We start from the raw sequence: 20,608 nt of genomic DNA, 5'->3' as shown, positions 1-20,608 counted from the left end.
GGCGAGACATAAAAGTATTTATATTGTAAAAAATATGCATATAATTTTTACACTTATTGTTGATATGTGTAACAAAACATGAACGGTTCTGACAAATGGGACGTTCATCAGCTTCACATAATGTCAGTTGTTTTGGTGAGATAGGTCAGGATGCTCTCACTATTCTCACTGCCGTTTTTTAATTTAGAGCGGCACTCTCTCTCTCTCTCTTTAAAGGAGCACGTTGGACCTACTGTATGCTTATAATAATGGCTCTTTTCTAATGGAGTGCTATGGAAGACAGTAGACATGGGTGGATTTGTACAAAGGACTCAGTGTTGTCTTTATACTCAGTGGGCCACTATGGTGGTTATGTCAAGTTGTGATCCTTGAGCCTAGACGCACATTCCTACTCACAGATGGAAACAGGGGAAATTTGTACACAACAGAGTTTAATATTTCACAAACGGTTGCTTAGCAAGTATCAAAGTGATAACAGTATAAAGAAAAGGAGGTATTTGGTCCTTGCCTCTTGGTCTGTGAGTGGGTGTGTGTTCCAGACCATGAGAACAGAATCCTAATACAGCTGAGAATGGTCTCTGTTTGTTTGTATTGTTTTTGAAAATCTTTTTTATTTCACCTTTATTTAACCAGGTAGGCCAGTTGAGAACAAGTTCTCATTTACAACTGCGACCTGGCCAAGATGAAGCAAAGCAGTGCAACACAAACAACAACACAGAGTTACACATGGAGTAAACAAACGTACAGTCAATAACAAAAGGAAAAAAATCTATATACAGTGTGTGAAAATGAGGTAAGATTAGGGAGGTAAGGCAATAAATAGGCCGTAGTGGCGAAGTAATTACAATTTAGCAATTTAACACTGGAGTGATAGATGTGCAGAAGATGAATGTGCAAGTAGAGATACTGGGGTGCAAAGGAGAAAAAAATACTATATGGGGATGAGGTAGTTGGATGGGCTATTTACAGATGGGCTATGTACAGGTGCGGTGATCTGTGAGCTGCTCTGACAGCTGATGCTTAAAGTTAGTGAGGGAGATATGAGTCTCCAGCTTCAGTGATTTTTTGCAAAAAAGTAATTGGCAGCAGAGAACTGGAAGGAAAGGCGGCCAAAAGAGGAATAGGCTTTGGGGGTGACCAGTGAGATATACCTGCTGGAGCGCATGCTACGGGTGGGTGCTGCTATGGTGACCAGTGATCTGAGATAAGGCGGGGCTTTACCTAGCAAAGACCTATAGATGACCTGGAGCCAGTGGGTTTGGTGACGAATATGAAGCGAGGGCCAGCCAACGAGAGCATACAGGTCGCAATGGTGGGTAGTATATGGGGCTTTGATGACAAAACGGATGGCACTGTAATAGACTGCATCCAATTTGCTGAGTAGAGTGTTGGAGGCTATTTTGTAAATGACATCGCCGAAGTCAAGGATCGGTAGGATGGTCAGTTTTACAGTCTAACCAGACACCTAGGTATTTGTAATTGTCCACATATTCTAAGTCAGGACAGTCCAGAGTAGTGATGCTGGATGGAAGGAAAGGTGGGCAGGTGCGGGCAGCGATCGGTTGAAGAGCATGCATTTTGTTTTTACTTGCATTTAAGAGCAGTTTGAGGCCACGGAAGGAGAGTTGTATGGCATTGAAGCTCATCTGGAGGTTAGTGAACACAGTGTCCAAAGAAGGGCCAGAAGTATACAGAATAGTGTCGTCTGCGTAGAGGTGGATCAGAGAATCACCAGCAGCAAGAGCGACATCGTTGATGTATACAGAGAAAAAAGTCGGCCCGAGAATTGAACCCTGTGGCACCCCCATAGAGACTGCCAGAGGTCCGGACAACAGGACCTCCGATTTGACACACTGAACTCTGTCTGAGAAGTAGTTGGTGAACCAGGCGAGGCAGTCATTTGAGAAACCAAGGCTGTTGAGTCTGCCGATAAGAATGTGGTGATTGACAGAGTCGAAAGCCTTGGCCAGGTCGATGAATACGGCTGCACAGTATTGTTGTAAATACAGTGACCTAATTAATGGCACGATTATAAGAGTTGCATACTCAAGTTGTCTGCAAAGCCTATAGACACAATTGTGACGTACTATTCAATGACAACGGCAACTAAAGAGCTCATAAAGCCATGGCCGAGGCTGTAATAGTTCTTGTTTTCTCAGCCTACACCAACTCCTTCACATAGACACAGTAGGCAGAATACCCAGACACTAGGAATGCAATTGGACGAGTATCACTTTCGATGCCTCCTGCTGTGGCATACAGTGTGCTATAAAGTGAAATTAAACCTCTCGACAACTTTCAAGTTCCCAATGTATAGATACGTTCATTATTACAATGGGGATTCTGCCTCTGTATAAATGGTAGGCTTGGGGCTCTGCGTGGCTGTTAGCTTGATGGTAGCTGTAAAGGGTGACTGTTGTATTGAGGTTGACTGGTGTTGTATTGAGTGATACTGAGAGGAAACAACCTCTTCTCCAGCCGGTCCTCTTAGCGCTGTTCTGTCAAAGCTTCCACAGCACAGCTTTGGGCCACACTGCGTCCGACAGGAGAGCTCACACGTAAATACACTGAACAAAAAAATTAACACAACATGAAACAATTTCAAAGATTTTACTGAGTTACAGTGCATATAAGGAAATCAGTAAATTTAAAGAAATTCATTAGGGCCCTAATTTATGGATTTCACATGACTGGGAATACAGATACGCATCTGTTGGTCACAGATACCTTTTTTTTTAAAGGTAGGGGCGTGGATCAGAAAACCAGTCAGTATTTGGTGTGACCACCATTTGCCTCATGCAGTGCGAAACATCTCCTTCGCATAGAGTTGATCAGGCTGTTGATTGTGACCTGTGGAATGTTGTCCCACTCTTCTTCAATGGCTGTGCAAAGTTGCTGGATATTGGCGGGAACTGGAACAGGCTGTCGAACACATTGATCCAGAGCATCCTAAACATGCTCAATGGGTGACATGTCTGGTGAATATGCAGTCCATGGATGAAGTGGGGCATTTTCAGCTTCCGGGAATTGTTTACAGATCCTTGCAACATGGGGCTGTGCATTATTATAGTGAAACATGAAGTGATGGTGGTGGATGAATTGCATGACATTGGGCCTCAGGATCTCGTCACGGTATCTCTGTGTATTCAAATGACCATCAATAAAATGCAATTGTGTTTGTTGTCCGTAGCTTATGCCTGACCATACCATAACCCCAACGCCACCATGGGGCACTCTGTTCACAACGTTGACATCAGCAAACTGCTCGCCCACACAACACCATACATGCTGTCTGCCATCTGCCCGGTACAGTTAAAACTGGGATTCATCCGTGAAGAGCACAGTTCTCCAGCATGCCAGTGGCCATCAAAGGTGAGCATTTGCCCACTGAAGTCAGTTATGATGCAGAACTGCAGTCAGGTCAAGACCCTGGACAACAAGCACGCAGATGAGCTTCCCTGAGACGGTTTCTGACAGTTTGTGCAGAAATTCTTTGGTTGTGCAAACCCACAGTTTCATCAGCTGTCTGGTTAGCTGGTCTCAGACGATCCCGCAGGTGAAGAAGCCGGGTATGGAGGTCCTAGGCTCAAATCTCTAGCCACTTTAATAATAAAAAATTGGATGTAATAAATGTATCACTAGTCACTTTAAACAATGCCACTTTATATAATGTTTACATACCCTACATTACTCATCTCATATGTATATATTGTACTCTATACCATCTACTGCATCTTGCCTATGCTCCTCGGCCATCGCTCATCCATATATTTATATGTACATTGTTATTCATTCCTTTACACTTGTGTGTATAAGGTAGTTGTTGTGAAATTGTTAGATTACTTGTTAAATATTACTGCACAGTCGGAACTAGAAGCACAAGCATTTCGCTACACTCGCATTAAGATCTGCTAACCATGTGTATGTGACCAATAAAATTTGATTGGATTTGATTTGGGCTGGCACGGTTACACGTGGTCTGCGGTTGTGAGGCCGGTTGGACGTACTGCCAAATTCTCTTAAACAGCGTTGGAGGGTACTTTTGGTAAAGCAAGTAACATTCAATTATCTGGCAGCAGCTCTGGTGGACATTCCTGCAGTCAGCATGCCAATTGCACGCTCCCTCAAAACTTGAGACATCTGTGACGTTGTGTTGTGTGACAAAACTGCACATTCTAGAGCGGCCTTTTATTGTCCCCCAGCACAAGGTGCACCTGTGTAATGATCATGCTGTTTAATCAACTTCTTGACATGCCAGACCTGTCAGGTGGATGGAATATCTTGGCAAAAGATTAATGCTCAATGTACAACATTTTGGCGAAATAAGATTTTTGTGTGTACAGAAACCTTCTGGGATCTTTTATTTCAGCTCATGAAACATGGGACCAACACTTTAAATGTTGCATTTATATTTTTGTTCAGTGTATCAGATACAAAGTTAACGGTAATAAACTTTGGTTGAACCGTTGTGGCATGGATACCCTCTCCATGAAAGAGGCCTTTGATTTGCTTGGCCACATCCATGTAGGAAGCATTTGATGTGTGCTGTGGGAATGATCCTGCTCTCTGCCAGCTGCTAGATGTGTAAGTCGTGGACAGCCAACACACCATCTAGGCTCCTGACCCTCCCCAGCAGCCGGTGCATGTTTATCTGTTTTGGAACAGTCTGCAGGAGGATGAGGGCTGACTCCTTCAGGTATAGAGCAATATGGCCAACATGATGATGCAGAGTATGGGGTCGAGGTAGAGCCGCCAGCAAGGCCCAGCGAGGTGCACTGTAGTCTGGGTACTACTACCAAGGATGGTGACCAGCGTAGCATTGAAGTGTTGTTGTTGGTGGTTAGTGTAGTCATGGCTGTTGTAGCATGGGTTGACACAGGTCTCTCCAGCATGACAAGGCTTCCACATGTAGGTGAAGATGAGAGCGTTGACGACAATGATGACAGAGCCGAGGGCATCACCTAGGATGTGGAGGAAAACACCCTGCATTCCTGTGGACCTCAAGGTTGTCCTTATTGGGGATTTCTGTATGGAAAATAAGACCTGATTTGTGTTTTCATTCTACTCCTTGTAATCTGTGCCATATATTTGGCATATGACATGGAGTACAAGTAGTGGAATGTTAGCACAAACTGGTATCCAGACTAAACGTAAGAATCCTGAATGATGAGTATAATACAGGCCTTGTATAAATACCCTTCTATATTTTAAAATTCATATACAGTGCCTTTGGAAAGTATTCAGACCCCTTGACTTTTTCCACATTTTGTTACGTTACAGCCTTATTCTAAAATGGATTAAATAAATAAAAAATCCTCAGCAATCTACACAGTTTGCAAATGTATTAAAAAATTACCTTATTTTTCATAAGTATTCAGACCCTTTGCTATAAGACTCGAAATTGAGCTCAGGTGCATCCTGTTTCCATTGATCATCCTTGAGATGTTTCTACAACTTGATTGGAGTCCACCTGTGGTAAATTCAATTGATTGGACATGATTTGGAAAGGCACACACCTGTCTATATAAGGTCGCACAGTTGACAGTGCATGTCAGAGCAAAAACCAAGCCATGAGGTCGAAGGAATTGTCCGTAGACCGTCGAGACAGGATTGTGTCGAGCCACAGATCTGGGGAAGGGTACCAAAAAAATTCTGCAGGATTGAAGGTCCCCGAGAACACAGTGGCCTCCCATCATTCTTAAATGGAAGAAGTTTGTAACCACCAAGACTCTTCCTAGAGCTGGCGGCCCGGCAAAACTGAGCAATCGGGGGAGAAGGGCCTTGGTAAGGGAGGTGACCAAGAACCCAATGGTCACTCTGACAGAGCTCTAGAGTTCCTCTATGGAGATGGTTGTCCTTCTGGAAGGTTCTCCCATCTCTGCAGCACTCGACCAATCAGGCCTTTATTGTAGAGTGGCCAGACGGAAGCCATTCCTCAGTAAAAGGCACATGACAGCCCGCTTGGAGTTTGCCAAAAGGCACCTAAAGACTCTCAGACCATGAGAATCAAGATTCTCTGGTCTGATGAAACCAAGATTGAACTCTTTGGTGGCCTGAATGTCAAGAGTCACGTCAGGAGGAAACCTGGCACCATCCCTACGGTGAAGCATGGTGGTGGCAGCATCATGCTGTGGGGTTGTTTTCAACAGCAGGGACCGGAAGACTAGTCAAGATCGAGGCAAAGATGAACGAAGCAAAGTACAGAGAGCTCCTTGATGAAAACCTGATCCAGAGCTCTCAGGACCTCAGACTGGGGCGAAGGTTCACCTTCCGACAGGACAACGAACCTAAGCACACAGCCAAGACAATGCATGAATGGCTTCGGGACAAGTCTCTGAATGTCCTTGAGTGGCCCAGCCAGAGCCTGGACTTAAACCTGATTGAACATCTCTGGAGAGACCTGAAAATAGCTGTGCAGTAACTCTCCCCATCCAACCTGACAGAGCTTGAGAGGATCTACAGAGAAGAATGGGAGAAACTCCCCAAACTTTATATAGCCTCGTTATTGTGTTACTATTTCTTACTTTAGTTTATAAAAAATTGTATGTATTTTTTTCGGAAATATTTTCTTACTTAAAAAAAATGCACTCATGGAATTAGCAATCTTCACAAATACGAGAGAGTATTAGGGAGAAAATCCGTTGAAGATGAGACCAGTAGACCTATTGTTACGGCCGTCGTCAGAATGAGACCAAAGCGCAGCATGGAAAGTGTACATCTTAATTTATTTTCGAATGAACACCAAAAAACAAAAAACAAACGTAAAGTTCTGCAGGGCTATACAGCTACAGTGCAAAAACAACATCCCACAAACTAGGGTGGAAAAACAGGCTGCCTAAGTATGATTCCCAATCAGAGATAACGACAGACAGCTGCCTCTGATTGGGAACCATACCCGGCCAACAAAGAAATAGAAAACTAGAATGCCCACCCAAATCACACCCTGACCTAACCAAATAGAGAAATAAAAAGGCTCTCTAAGGTCAGGGCGTGACACCTATGCTGTTTGATTGCATCCTGAAGACAAGGAATCTCAGAGCAGGTCCTGGAGGAGATCATGGTCTGTCTGTTGAATTTACCTTTCTTAATAATTACAGGCTATGGTCATTAACACAAAGTTTAGTTTAAGGAAATGAATTTACCACTGTTTAAGCAGTTTGAAATATAACTGACAACAAAGAACAAAAACCTGCAAATAAATATTTTTTTATGAACATATGGTAATAGTTAGAGGGGAAATGGGGGTAGGCCTTTGGAAACTACTCAGACCCCTTGACTTTTTCCACATTTTGTTACATTGCAGCCTTATTCTAAAATTAATTAAATAGTTTTTTCCCCTCATCAATCTACACACAATACCCTATAATGACAAAGCAAAAACAGGTTTGCTAACTGAAATATAACCTTTACATAAGTACTCAGTACTTTGTTGCAGCACCTTTGGCACCATAAGACTTCTTGGGTATGACACTACAAGCTTGGCACACCTGCATTTGTGAAGAAGGTAGCCAATATGCGGGGGTAGAGGTTAGTTGAGGTAATATGTACTACATGTAGGTAGGGGTAAAGTGACTATGCATGGATAATAAAAAGTGAGTAGCAGCAGCGTAAAAAAGACTGGACTTTTGAAGAGTGCCTGTGTTGAACACTACAACCTCACCAATACCCACAGCACAGACACCCTTCAACGCAGTGTCCCCACCTTCCATGCTCTCCCTCGATCCCTCTGTGGACATCGATGCACATATACTGTATGTCACACACCACATAGCTATATTTTTATGTACATTTTTCAGAGAACTTGATAATTTGTATGTAGAAGTGGGACTCTCTATCTATGTATCTGGTGTTGGAGAGTAATCTGTCTGTCCCCAGGTTTCACTCCTCTAATCTTGGCTGCTACATCGGGTTTTTATTTATTTTTACTATTTTCTACATTGTAGAATAATAGTGAAGACATCAAAACTATGAAATAACACATATGGAATCATGTAGTAACCAAAAAAGTGTTAAAGGTAGCCACCCTTTGCCTTGATGACCACTTTGCACACTCTTGGCATTCTCTCAACCAGCTTCACCTGGAATGCTTTTCCAACAGTCTTGAAGGAGTTCCCACATATGCTGAGCACTGCTTTTCCTTCAATCTGTGGTCCAACTCATCCCAAACCATCTCAATTGGGTTGAAGTAGGGTGATTGTGGAGGCCCGGTAATCTCATGCAGCACTCCATCACTCTCCTTCTTGGTCAAATAGCCCTTAGACATCCTGGAGGTGTGTTGGGTCATTGTCCTGTTGAAAAACAAGTAATAGTCCCATGACAAATCGAGGGACTATTGTTTTGAAATTGGAAATGGCATCACTTTTATTTTGGCATGACAAATTGGGGGATTCTTATTTTAAAGTGTGTTGGATCCAGCTCATAGTTATATCCTCCTGGATGCTGGATGTAACTGAGCTGGATGCTGTATGTACTGTAACTCTGAGCCAGATGCTGGATGTAACTCTGAGCCAGCTGCTGGACAGTTGGTAGAGCATGGTGCTAGCAATGCCAGGGTTGTGGGTTCGATTCCCATGGGGAACCAGTATGAGGGGTGGCAGGTAACCTAGTGGTTAGAGCATTGGGCCAGTAACCGAAAGGTTGCTGGATTGAATCCCTGAGCTGACAAGGTAAAAATCTGTTGTTGTGCCCCTGAACAAGGCAGTTAACCCACTGTTCCCCGGTAGGCAGTCATTGTAAATAAGAATTTGTTCTTAACTGACTTGCCTAGTTGAAAAAGTATGCGCTCACTAAGTCTGCTAAAATGTAAATGGTTATAACTCTGAGCTGGATGCTATACTGGATGTACAGTAGCATTCACATCCTAACCTAGTGTAAATGGGTCAAGTTGTATCAGATTGTCATTTTTGATTAACAATATTTATTTTCATTTCATCACCACAAGGTGGTGGCAAAAGGCAACCCTTTTCACAGTATGGAAACAGTGACAGTTTGAGCTGAGTGTTTTGCATAGGCCTAATATAAAACAAATATCATAGCCTAATCTTGATGCTGATTAATCATTCCATGATTCTTAGGCCTGACATATGTGGCATAAGGGAGTGGCATATCAAGTTAAGTTTCTGGTTTCATGGCAGACATTTTCTTTCTACAGATATACTGCAAATGTTTGTGTTCAGTGGTATAGTGGTACAAAAAAGTAGTAGGTAAACCCTGAATACCGTCATTGTGAGAAAAAAATCACGCTCCCTATACTTATAGTACATTTTTCTGCAAAAGGTGGGTAAACTTTTGGGCCAAAAAATGTACTCTCCACTACACCATTGTATGTGATGCTGTTGTTGTTCTCTGTACCTCTATATTTCATAAAGAAAAAAATCTAAATGCTCAATAATTTTGTTAGATCAGCTGGCAGACCCTCAGCCCTGGTCTTGTAAGAAGGAGGACCCTGATTTCAGCTGTCAGTGTCTGACCAATAAGAGGGCAGGAAGGAGGGCCTCTCTGTCATGGATAGCAAAATGGACCAATCAGATGTTAAAACTCCACATAGCAACCCCAATCACAGCTGCAGGAGGACTTGGTCGTGAAGGTAGTAGTGGTTACCCGCCCCCCACGCTATCTTGTAGACACATTTTTGTCTTGCTTGGCAAGCTAACCAGACCTTTTCCCTCAATGCTCATCACCACATTGCAATCAGATATAGCTAGCTGACGTTACATGTGGTTCTGTAATTTCAAACTATCTTAGCTATGTTGATGGTTTGCTAAGCAAGTTTATATTTTGGGCACATTTGGAATACAATGCCATCTTCGATGGAAGGATCTTCTAGAGAAGGTGACCTGTTTACTGTGAAACATGAGCTGAAAAATGGTAAGTTGGCTAGCTAGCTAATAGTGATTAGCTAAAGAACCGGTTAGCTAACTTAGTCTGCCGCTGCGGTTTGCAAGTGCAGCCGGTCAAGTCCAAAAAAGGCAGCGAAAAGTGCTTGCTAACCTAGCTAGCCAAGCTAACTTGACCGTCGTCACGCAGGGTGGGCATCATTTGTGGAACGTTCCAACGGGAATCTGTATAAACAACTTCGTAAATAACTAGGTTGCCAACAAACAACGCATACAAAGTTGTATAGCGGCAGAATAAGATACCGGGTAGGGAGTGGGCTATTTCATTGTTTTTCACTCACCACGTTTATTCCGAAAAATGTCTGTCCTCACTCTGGTAGCCTATGGACAAACATTAAGAATAAACTACGTGTTGAGTTGATGCCTATTCGGCAACTAGTTAGCTAGGTGAATTGATCATGCTACTTTGTATGCGTTGATTGTTGGCAATCTTGTAACGTTACTTCACGAAGTTTTTGTTACAGATTCCTGTTGGAACGTGACACAAATTATACCCACCATCGTCATGCATGCTTTTGGCGGCTATTTAAAATGGCTCAGGTTTTTAAACGGTGATATTAGCTATCATTCAAACAAATGCACAAAAATAAGTTAGAGAAAATCAAACACTCTGTAACATTAGCTAACGTTTGAAGTATAACACCGAAGAGCGCTTGACAGGAGGGTTGGGTAATGGCTAGCTGTTTGTGTCAGGCGTTTTAAAAGCCTGTTTTCCATTTGTGGTGGCTTGTTTAAGTTGTGCCTTGTTATGGGGTAGTTACAACAGTAGGTACTATTCCCATCTGCATCGTGTGTGTTAAATCATAGTGGTTATTTTGTGCTGCAGTCTGACATTAGCTATGCCATGGCTTTCAGGGTCGAGAACCTTGAGTGACAGCTGTCAGCGTTCAGTTTCAGTTGAACACTGCACTGTCTGTATTTCAAGTTTGTATTGTGCCACCCATCAATCATTGGAGGATGTTGCAATGTAGCCTAATCATTCATTGCAAGTGTAATTTCCCCATTTTTTCCTGTACTAAGAATTTGATCTTTATTTACTTCAAATGTTGTCATTATGCTGACCTTCCCATTTTTCCTCTAGAAGGGAGGGTGGCCCCATAGAGTACCACAGTATGAGTCATAATACCCATGAAACGTAGCGGTTAAACACGGAAATGGTTCCAATCGTTTTCCGCACAATTCATTCAAAGATTTGTATAACTACCTCCAGATAGACCAGAGCCTGTCGTTTCCAATGGGAGAAAATGTATCATAGTGGGCAGAACAAGCAAGTAGATGGGCAGAGCCAAGCACGAGCTAGCGAGATCCTATTGGCACATTCTAGCATTTGGATAGTATTCAGACCCCTTCTTTCAAAATTTTATTACGTTACTGCCTTATTCTAAAATCAATTAAATGTTCCTCATCAATCTACGCACAATATCCCACAATGACAAAGCGATAACAGGTTTTCAGAAATGTTGAATGCCAAGAGTCACGTCTGGAGGAAACCTGGCACCATCCCTATGGCGAAGCGTGGTGGCAGCATCATGCTGTGGGGATACTTTTCAGTGGCAGGGACTGGGAGACTAGTCACGGTTAAGGGAAAGATGAACAGAGCAAAGTACAGAGAGATCCTTGATGTAAACCTGCTCCAGAGCGCTCAGGACCTCGGACTGGGGCGATGGTTCACCTTCCAACAGGACAATGACCCTAAGCACACAGCCAAGACAACGCAGGAGTGGCTTCGGGACAAGTCTCTGAAAGTCCTTGAGTGGCCCAGCCAGAGCCCGGACTTGAACCCGATTGAACATCTCTGGATGACCTGAATTTAGCTTTGCACCGACGCTCTCCATCCAACCTGACAGCTTGAGAGGATCTGCAGAGAAGAATGGGAGAAACTCCCCAAATGCAGGTGTGCCAAGCTTGTAGGGTCATACCCAAAAAAAGACTTGAGGCTGTAATCGCTGGCAAAGGTGTTTCAACAAAGTACAGGGTCTGAATACTAATGTAAATGTTGTATTTCAGTTTTTGATTTGTTATAAATTTGCAAACATTTCTAAAAACCTTTTTTTGCTTTGTCATTATGGGGTATTATGTGTAGATTGATGAGTGGGAAAAAAAGCAGTTTAATTCATTTTAGATTAAGGCTGTAACATAACAAAATGTGGAGAAAGTCAAGGGGTCTGAATACCTTCCGAATGCACTGTATCTGAGCAGTTCCTTAGCAGAGTAGCAGCCCATACTGTGTGAGAGTGAAGACATGGGCTTGTTTAGCCTCCCTCTCTCGCTTATCTTTTCTGTCTCTGTTTCTCTGTCTATCTCCCCCCCCTCCGCCCATCCACACTGCACAAGACAAAAAATGATGGCTACGAATGTATCTGTATATAAAGTGAAGTGATATATTCCACGCTGTGCCTTAATATAATATGCCCCTGTTCTTGATTAGAAGACAGTTTGGTTGATTCTGATGCCATAGCCAGTTGTAAAACACAGAAACAAGTTGTCATGCAGGAAGCCAGGCAGTGGTGCAAAGTACTTAAGTACAAATTCTTTAAAGTACTACTTAAGTGTTTTTTGGGGTTATCTGTACTTTATTTACATTTGACAACTTTTACTTCACTATATTCCTAAAGAAAATGATGTACTTTTTACTCCATACATTTTCCCTGACACCCAAAAGTACTCGTTACATTTTGAATACTTAGCAGGACAGGAAAATGGTCTAATTCACACACCTATCAAGAGAACATCCCTGGTCATCCCTACTGCCTCTGATCTGGCGGACTCACTAAAGTGTGAGCGTTGGAGCGTGCCCCTGGCTATCCGTAAATATAAAAAACAGGAACATGGGGCCGTCTGGTTTGCTTAATATAAGGACTTTGAAATAATTTATACTTTAACTTTTTAAACATAAGTATATTTTAGCGATTACATTTACTTTTGATGCTTTAGTCTTTTTAAAACGAAATACTTTTAGCCTTTTACTCAAGAAGGATTTTACAGAGGTACTTTTACCTAAGTCATTTTATATTAAGGTATCATTACTTTTACTTACTTATGACAATTGGGTACTTTTTCCACCACTGAAGCCAGGAGTAATAAATCAAGTGGGTCTTTAAAAACAGGGGTCATGAAGAGAGAGAAATAAATTGGATGGCTGAAAATAGTCTGGTTTTTGCTCAAGGCTCTGTCTGTTCTGCTTTAGATAGGAAGGACTGCTGTAGGGCAGGCTATTTATTAGCCTATTTTTTTACAAGGTGCCCTGTCCTTGTATGTTGTTTTTAGACATGATGTTTTAATGGGTGAAGTTGCATAACGTTTGCTCTCTTCTCATACGGGGCATTTCCATGTAAAAAGCCCCATGAGCACTAACGTTGTTTTTCGGAGCACATCGAATTTGGTGTGAAATGAAGGCGAAAAGTCTATATTCTTGTAAACTTAAGGCATATATGGGCGATTCCACGCCAGTGAGAGGAGAAAATATTTTTTGGTGTCCGATTTTTCTGTCTATTCTCACATAGAAATGTAATTGGGAGGTTGGACCTGCATTTTTACATTTATATCACAAACCGTATATATATTTTTTATCATGATGAAAGTGGCCATTGTAGACCCTTTGTAGACCTATACACGCCGCCTCTAAGACCTTGCACCTCTCTGATTCAGAGGGGATGGGTTAAATGCAGGAGACATGTCGGTTGAATGCATTCAGCTGTGTAACTGACTAGGTATCCCCTTTTCCCTTATGATCCGTTAACCGTACATGTCATTACAGGCCTACTCCTTATAGTGTACTCGAACTTGGAGTATGTTTAGATTCTGAAATGCACATTTTTACATTTATTCAACATTATGAATATCTCAACTACCCTTTTTGATTTTGTTCATGTTTAGACATATTTTTTGAAACTATATTCTCTTTAAACATTAGATTTCCAAATCCGACCCATTTTATACATAAACATTGACAAATCAACTCATTATTAACCAATCACATTCCTCCTTTTAGGATTGCATGTTCATCAAATCACCAGCAGAGGGAGTTCCCTTTGAATCCATTTACCATTCACTCTGCTGGTGGTCACAACATTTATCAGAACATCAGAATTACTAGAGTCCACTGGAAATGTTATGTACTTGTAGATTATATTTTTCCAAACAATGTCTGAAACTGAACAAAATCAAAAAAGGGTAGCTTTGAGATTTCATGTTTTTTGTTTGTTTAATAAATTAATGTGAAAATTATATGTACAGTACCAGTCAAGTTTAGACACACCTACTCATTCCAGGGTTTTTCTTTATATTACTATTTTCTACATTGTAGAATAATATTGAAGACGTCAAAACTATGAAGTAACATACATGGAATCATGTAGTAACCAAGAAAGTGTTAAACAAATCAAAATATATTTTAGAGATTCTTCAAAGTAGAATACTTTTTTGGTTACTACATGATTCCATATGTGTTATTTCATAGTTTTGATGTCTTCACTATTATTCTACAATGTATAAAATAGTACAAGTAAAGAAACTCTGGAATGAGTAGGTGTGTCCAAACTTATGACTGGAACACAATTCTATGTCGGAGATATACGGACAGTTCCTCGGACTTCATGGTATAGTTTCTGCTCTGAAATGCACTGTCAACTGTGTTACCATTATATAGACAGATGGGTTTCTTTCTAAGTCATGTCCAAACAATTGAATTGGCCACAGCCTAGGTGGACTCCAATCAAGCTGAAGTGACATTTCAAGGATGATCAAAGGAATTTGGATTCACCTGAGCTCAGTTTGGAGTGTCATAGCGAAGGGGTGTGAATATTTATGTGAATTAAATGTTTCTGTATTTCATTTTCAATACATTTGCAAAAATTTCTAAAAACACTTTCACTTTTTACATTATAGGGTATTGTGTGTAGATGGGTGAGAAAACAAATCAATTTTGTGTTCAGGGTGTAACGCAACAAAATGTGGAATAAGTAAAGGGGTATGAATACTTTCTGAACGCACCGTAGCGAGCTAATGCTGTTAGTTCGTTGTTCTCACATCACTTGTCATGACGTGCTGGCGCAGCTCTCCTTTCGCTCACTCAGCTGCCTGAAGCGGCCTCTCAGAACACACAGACCCCTCAGGCCCTCTACCTCCCTCCCTGCCACTCGCTCCGCAACAGCCTGCCTCACTGCCTGGTGGTCAGCAGCAGCCTGCCTCACTGCCTGGTGGTCAGCAGCAGCCTGCCTCACTGCCTGGTGGTCCGCAGCAGCCTGCCTCACTGCCTGGTGGTCCGCAGCNTGGTCCGCAGCAGCCTGCCTCACTGCCTGGTGGTCCGCAGCAGCCTGCCTCACTGCCTGGTGGTCAGCAGCAGCCTGCCTCACTGCCTGGTGGTCAGCAGCAGCCTGCCTCACTGCCTGGTGGTCAGCAGCAGCAGCAGGTAACGGTGCGTTGGTGGTTCAGTGTTATAATTCTCGCAGGCTACGCGGGAGGCCCGGGTTTGATTACAGGCCAATGTGTAGATCCTTTGGCGTCAGGTAGCCTCGAGGTTAGAGCTTTGGGCCAGTAACCGAAAGGTCGCTGGTGCGAATAATGGAGCTAACAAGGTAACAAAATCTGTCGCTGTGCCCTTGAGCAAGGCACTTAACCATAATCGCTCTAAGGGTACTGTACAGTGGTGGCACTGCAGGTATCCTCAGGGGCCGTTGGGATATGAAACAAAATACATTTCCATTACACACTTGTGTGTAACAGGACAAATATAAGCACCCCCCCAAAATTATTATTATTAAAAAAAATGTATAGATTTAAAAAAAAAAAAGAGAAATGCCATGGGGGCTGTGGTGCAATTTAAAAGTAGGCCAATTTGTACGGAAAATCGCGGACATAGCAACCCTGGGGGCTGTGCTCACTGAAACTTGAAGTGCTGAATGATTCGTCTTTAGAAGCCCACAGCTCAGGCATAGAAGTCGGTCGAAGTTACCCAAAAGTGTTTCTAAATCCCCGATGGGAAAAATGAATGGTGGAGAAACGATTGGAACCATTTCCCTGTTTGACCGCTAGGTTTCATGGGTATTATGACACCTCCCCTGTGGTGCTCTATGCCATTTTATTTTCTGCATCATCTCGCCGAGTCCACCTTTTTTTAATGTCAATCCCTGGTATGATCGGACCTCTGAGGTGGCCACTTTGATGTGGACAAAACAATCCCAGTTCATAATAATATGAATACAAGTTTACCAGATCCTGCACATGATGAGCCTCCAGGCCTACTTACGAAGCAGCTCGATAGCCTTTAGCTTTGAGGCGGGGGTCTGGCTGGAAAGAATACCCAACCCACTCAAAATCTATTAATAAACAGTTAAATGGGACTGGGCCTTGAGTGGATGCCTGGCTGGGCTGTCAGTCATTGGTGTTATGCAACCTCTTTACCTCCATGTTGTTAGTGGCAGACAGCCTGACATGCATTGCTCTGGGGCTTACAGCCAGCCAGTCAGTCAATCAGTGAGTGTCTACTGAGGTGGTGACTGAGAGTGCGAGGATGGAATTGATATACACATTGTGCAATGGTGAACTCTCTTTTTGTGTTGCACTTCCGCAGTGAGCGAGAGAGCGAAGACTCTCTGTGTGTCTCTGTCTTGTCTGTGAGACAGCAGGAATGTGTTCGCTACGATCAACACGCACATCTTAAAGGAGCATGCCCGCTCTGCTCTGTGTGCTTACAGACATGTACACAGATGTGTGTTCACGCCAGCATAACACACTCGAGCGTTCCCATGCTACCCGACATCGAACATCGTTTACAGGGCTAGTAGCACACCCTCAAACTCACAGATTACCTTCACTCTTGCTTGCGTACTTGCTATGCACTCTTCTCCGTCTCACGCATGCCATGCATGCACATATGTCAGCCGAGGCTTAGCCTAGATACTCTACCCTTAACGGCTGCTCACTCTGCTTTCAGAGTTGTGTTCACTCCAGTGACACACATTAGGCTAACGCTATTTGGATAACAACATTGAATAATGCAGAAGTCATCAGTTTTGGCATTGAGATACATTTTTTAAAATGTATTTTTTCGATCCAGGCCAATGTTCTAGGCCTGGTGTGTATTGTTAAGCATTCGTGATGCTTTCTTGTTTGTCAGCTAAGGATCTTACCATCTTTGTCTGTCATCTTTGTCTTTCTACAGCCAACCTGACTGGCCACATAGAGAGGGTGGGCATCGAGAACTTTGAGCTGCTAAAGGTGCTGGGAACTGGAGGTGAGTGACAGGTCTAAAAGCCAATCCAGTGCTGGAAATTGTCAGTTTTTGAGAAGGTGCATTCATTTTATCTCAGCTTTTGGCTGCTGAGTTAAAAAAACAAACATGTTTTTTTTTTTTTTTAGCCTATGGCAAGGTTTTCCTGGTGCGCAAAGTGAGCGGTCACAATGCAGGGCAACTATACGCCATGAAGGTGTTGAAGAAGGCCACAATAATACAGAAGGCCAAGACAGCAGAGCACACACGCACAGAGAGACAGGTTCTGGAACACATCAGACAGTCACCGTTCCTCGTCACCCTCCACTACGCCTTCCAGACGGACACCAAGCTGCACCTCATACTAGGTCGGGATCGCTCTCCTTCTCTTTCGCTCTCTCTTTCTCTCTCTGTCCCTTTCTCTTCTTCTTACTCTCTCTTCTCGTTCGATCTCTCTCGTTCTGTCTTTTCCAGAAAGTTGTTCTTTTACAATGAAGACATTGAGTATGAAGTATATGAAGTACGAATATCAAGTAGCAGAATGCAAGATTGTTACGAAAAGAAATTCTGCGTTTTCAGTGAGACTTTTCACCTGTCCTACAGTGAACTGAACTGACCCGTAGAATTCTGGAAGTATACCGGCAATGTTGAAATGTAATATCACGGAGTTATGACAACCTGGCTCGTTCATACCCGTTTCATTGTTATTGTGACAGATTATGTGAACGGTGGGGAGCTCTTCACACACCTGGTGCAGAGGGTTCGGTTCAAGGAGCAGGAGGTAGCCTTGTACAGTGGAGAGATAGTGCTGGCACTGGAGCATCTACACCAGGTGAGTGTGGGGTGCCTGTAGACCTGCACTTCATTGTTTTGTCATTCCTGTACTTCATTAAGGTACAATAGTTGTAGCCTAAATGCAGCTGCAAATGATGCCGTGTCCTCAATCATTCATCACACTGTGTTATCACAACTGTCATACTTTCAGGTCCGGTTCCCCGGACACGGATTAAGCGAAGTCCTGGACTAAAAAGCTATTTCACTGGAGATTCACCACGCTTTTCAGTCCAGGACTATGCTTAGTTTGTGTCTGGGGAAATCGCCCCTGAAATACTTTCTGGCTGAATTTCTGGCTGCTGATTCTACATCGTTGTCATAGTCGAGCCTTGTAATCGCCTGACTGTTTTCTAGCTGGGGATAGTCTACAGAGACCTGAAGCTGGAGAACATCCTCATGGACTCCAGCGGGCACATAGTGCTCACAGACTTTGGCCTGAGCAAAGAGTTTGACGAGGTATGTATTACAGATGTTTGGAGCAACGGGGCCTACCCCATAGATCCGTGTGAACGTTAAGACACAGAGGAGAGTTGTGCTTGTAGTGTTGGACTTTTAAAATGGTTAGACTACTTACAGTATTAGGGTGCATTCACACTCGCAACGCCATCCCTCTAAGTCAATGGATGAGTAGGGCCGGGCAATGTACTGTATTTGACTATACCGGTATTGATGCACGGACCGGTTTGGGTTTTTACACGGGCTGGGAATCGCCAGGGATCTCACAATACGATATTCTCACGATACTTAGGCGCCGATACGATGTGTATTGCGATTCCATACTGCGATTTTTCTTGCGATTCGATGTTCTCAACCTATTGCTTACCCATATCTCTGCTGCAGAGGGACAAGAGGGAGCCATGACAAAACAAGTTCTGATCAGTCATGGAAAGAGAAGTGCCATGGGCGGAGTTGGAAAGTTGGAATTAGAATGTACTTTTAATCTGTCTGTCTACATATTTCAAGACATGGTAAATGAGTGTGCAGTGAGATACCCGATGGGTTAGACGATACTTTTCTCATCAATCACCTTGAAAAAAAGATAGGCTTGAACTGGAAATCAACCAACACTCAATCGTTAACACAATGGTAAGGTCAAATGCTTTGTTATCTAAATGTTGAATGTGCGCGGGGGCGACGGAGAGAAACAAAATGGCAGCCGTTTGAGGCAATGTGGCGGAGAGTGATGAGGGTGCTGGAGATGGGGGTGTGAGCAGGTGGGTCTGGGCAGGTGTGATGTCGTTGGTGTTTGTGTGCGTTTCTATGCTGTCGTTTGTATGTGTTTTTTTTGTATTGAAAAAAATATGGAAGTGCTGAAAACAAATTTGCTCCCTATTTATAAAGAACATGGAGAAAAAACTATGAAGGAAATATACTGAAGTTTTGGTGCAGGTACAGCCAACTAGCGTGAAGATAATATTGCGATATTGTCAAAATTATACGATATATCGTCAAATAATATCCCGATATGTAACTATCGATTTTTATTTTTTTCCTCCCATGACTAGTTTTCAATTTACCTTCTATAACAGTATTTCAATGTTTTGCTTTGTTAAGTGTGATACGCAACTATGGCGCGTGTAATGTCCATTTTTATAGTTTACTCCGTTTGTTACTTGGTAGTCCTCTCTCTCCCCCTCCTCCCTCTTACCACACCAAGCCCCGCCTGCCCTCTGTCACTCCAAAGAGATCAGTTGTTGTTGCTCGACCATGGAGTTTTGGCTAAAATCAATAATGTTCTCCACGAATGCTAATCACTAGTTAGCTAGCTAAATGTAATCAGAGTCAGACCAAACGTAGCTACACTGTAGCTAATATACAGCCTGCTACCAGTTCTGGTGTAGGCCTAGATCACTATGTTGCTTGTGCAATGGTATCTTCTAAATCGGAGAGGAATAAGCGAAGCATGGAATATGTTAGCTAGCTAGCTACATAAAGTAAGAGAATACACATTTAATGTAACACCGTATATGGTCCCCTAGGAAACACTGACCAACACTTAGGATCCTACCCTGTCGCAATAATTCCTCTCTGGCTTATTTATTTGTTGTCATGTCAAACAACGATGTATTCAACATGCTGCCCGCTGTTAGAGACTCTCTGACTTGAGCCCGTTTGAATTACATAATGAGCCTGTTTATAACTGCGTATTCAGCTTATTAGTAGTACTAACTTGTTATCGGTTAGGATGTTGGCGCTTGTGTGTGTTTATTGCAGTGACAAGGGGAAGGAAGTACAGAACGTTTCTGTCTGTCCAGACATCTTGCTTTTCTGTATATTAATATTTTTAAGGAAGTAGGTAAAAGGTAACAGTCAAGTCTCAGTTCCTGACAAGCTAGGCTAGTCTCTGTGGAAATAGGGTAAGGAGAAATGTGGAACTCACCGTCAAGGTGAGGTCAACAGTTAAGGAGAGACTGAACCGCTGAGAGGGGGCCCTTAGGGGCCCTCCTAACAACACTCTAACTGTAGCCTTATCTCTCTCTCACACACACACACACATCCCCGCCCACAAAGGTTTTGGGCTCAATCTGGGCCACGACAATACCATGAGGAGCAGACTTGATTCCTCCCCAGTAACAGAGAATGACTGTTTATCTTAGACATACAAGGAGAAGACTCCACCTAGTCGGAAGATTGAAATATGTGCTTGTGTGTCTTGTATGTTGTGCAG

The 20,608-nt window shown here is 42.9% G+C and overlaps 1 protein-coding gene and 1 pseudogene across 1 annotated transcript in view; one reads left to right on the top strand and one right to left on the bottom strand.

The window, feature by feature from the left end:
• Positions 1-349: 349 nt before the first annotated feature.
• Positions 350-4,989, bottom strand: LOC112068044 (proton-coupled zinc antiporter SLC30A1-like; annotated as a pseudogene).
• A 4,596-nt stretch (positions 4,990-9,585) lies between these two features.
• Positions 9,586-20,608, top strand: part of rps6ka5 (ribosomal protein S6 kinase, polypeptide 5) — a 36,782-nt gene continuing 25,759 nt past the window's right edge. Inside the window, 5 exon segments of the mRNA XM_024135039.2 lie at positions 9,586-9,867; positions 17,059-17,130; positions 17,256-17,474; positions 17,823-17,938; positions 18,295-18,396. Coding sequence (XP_023990807.2) covers positions 9,798-9,867; positions 17,059-17,130; positions 17,256-17,474; positions 17,823-17,938; positions 18,295-18,396 — 579 coding nt within the window. The 5' untranslated portion in view covers positions 9,586-9,797.

This window comes from Salvelinus sp. IW2-2015, unplaced genomic scaffold (genome assembly GCF_002910315.2).
Source record: "Salvelinus sp. IW2-2015 unplaced genomic scaffold, ASM291031v2 Un_scaffold37, whole genome shotgun sequence".
NCBI lineage: Eukaryota > Metazoa > Chordata > Actinopteri > Salmoniformes > Salmonidae > Salvelinus > Salvelinus sp. IW2-2015.
Note: the sequence above shows the minus strand (reverse complement) of the source record. Positions and strands in the feature narration are given on the sequence as shown.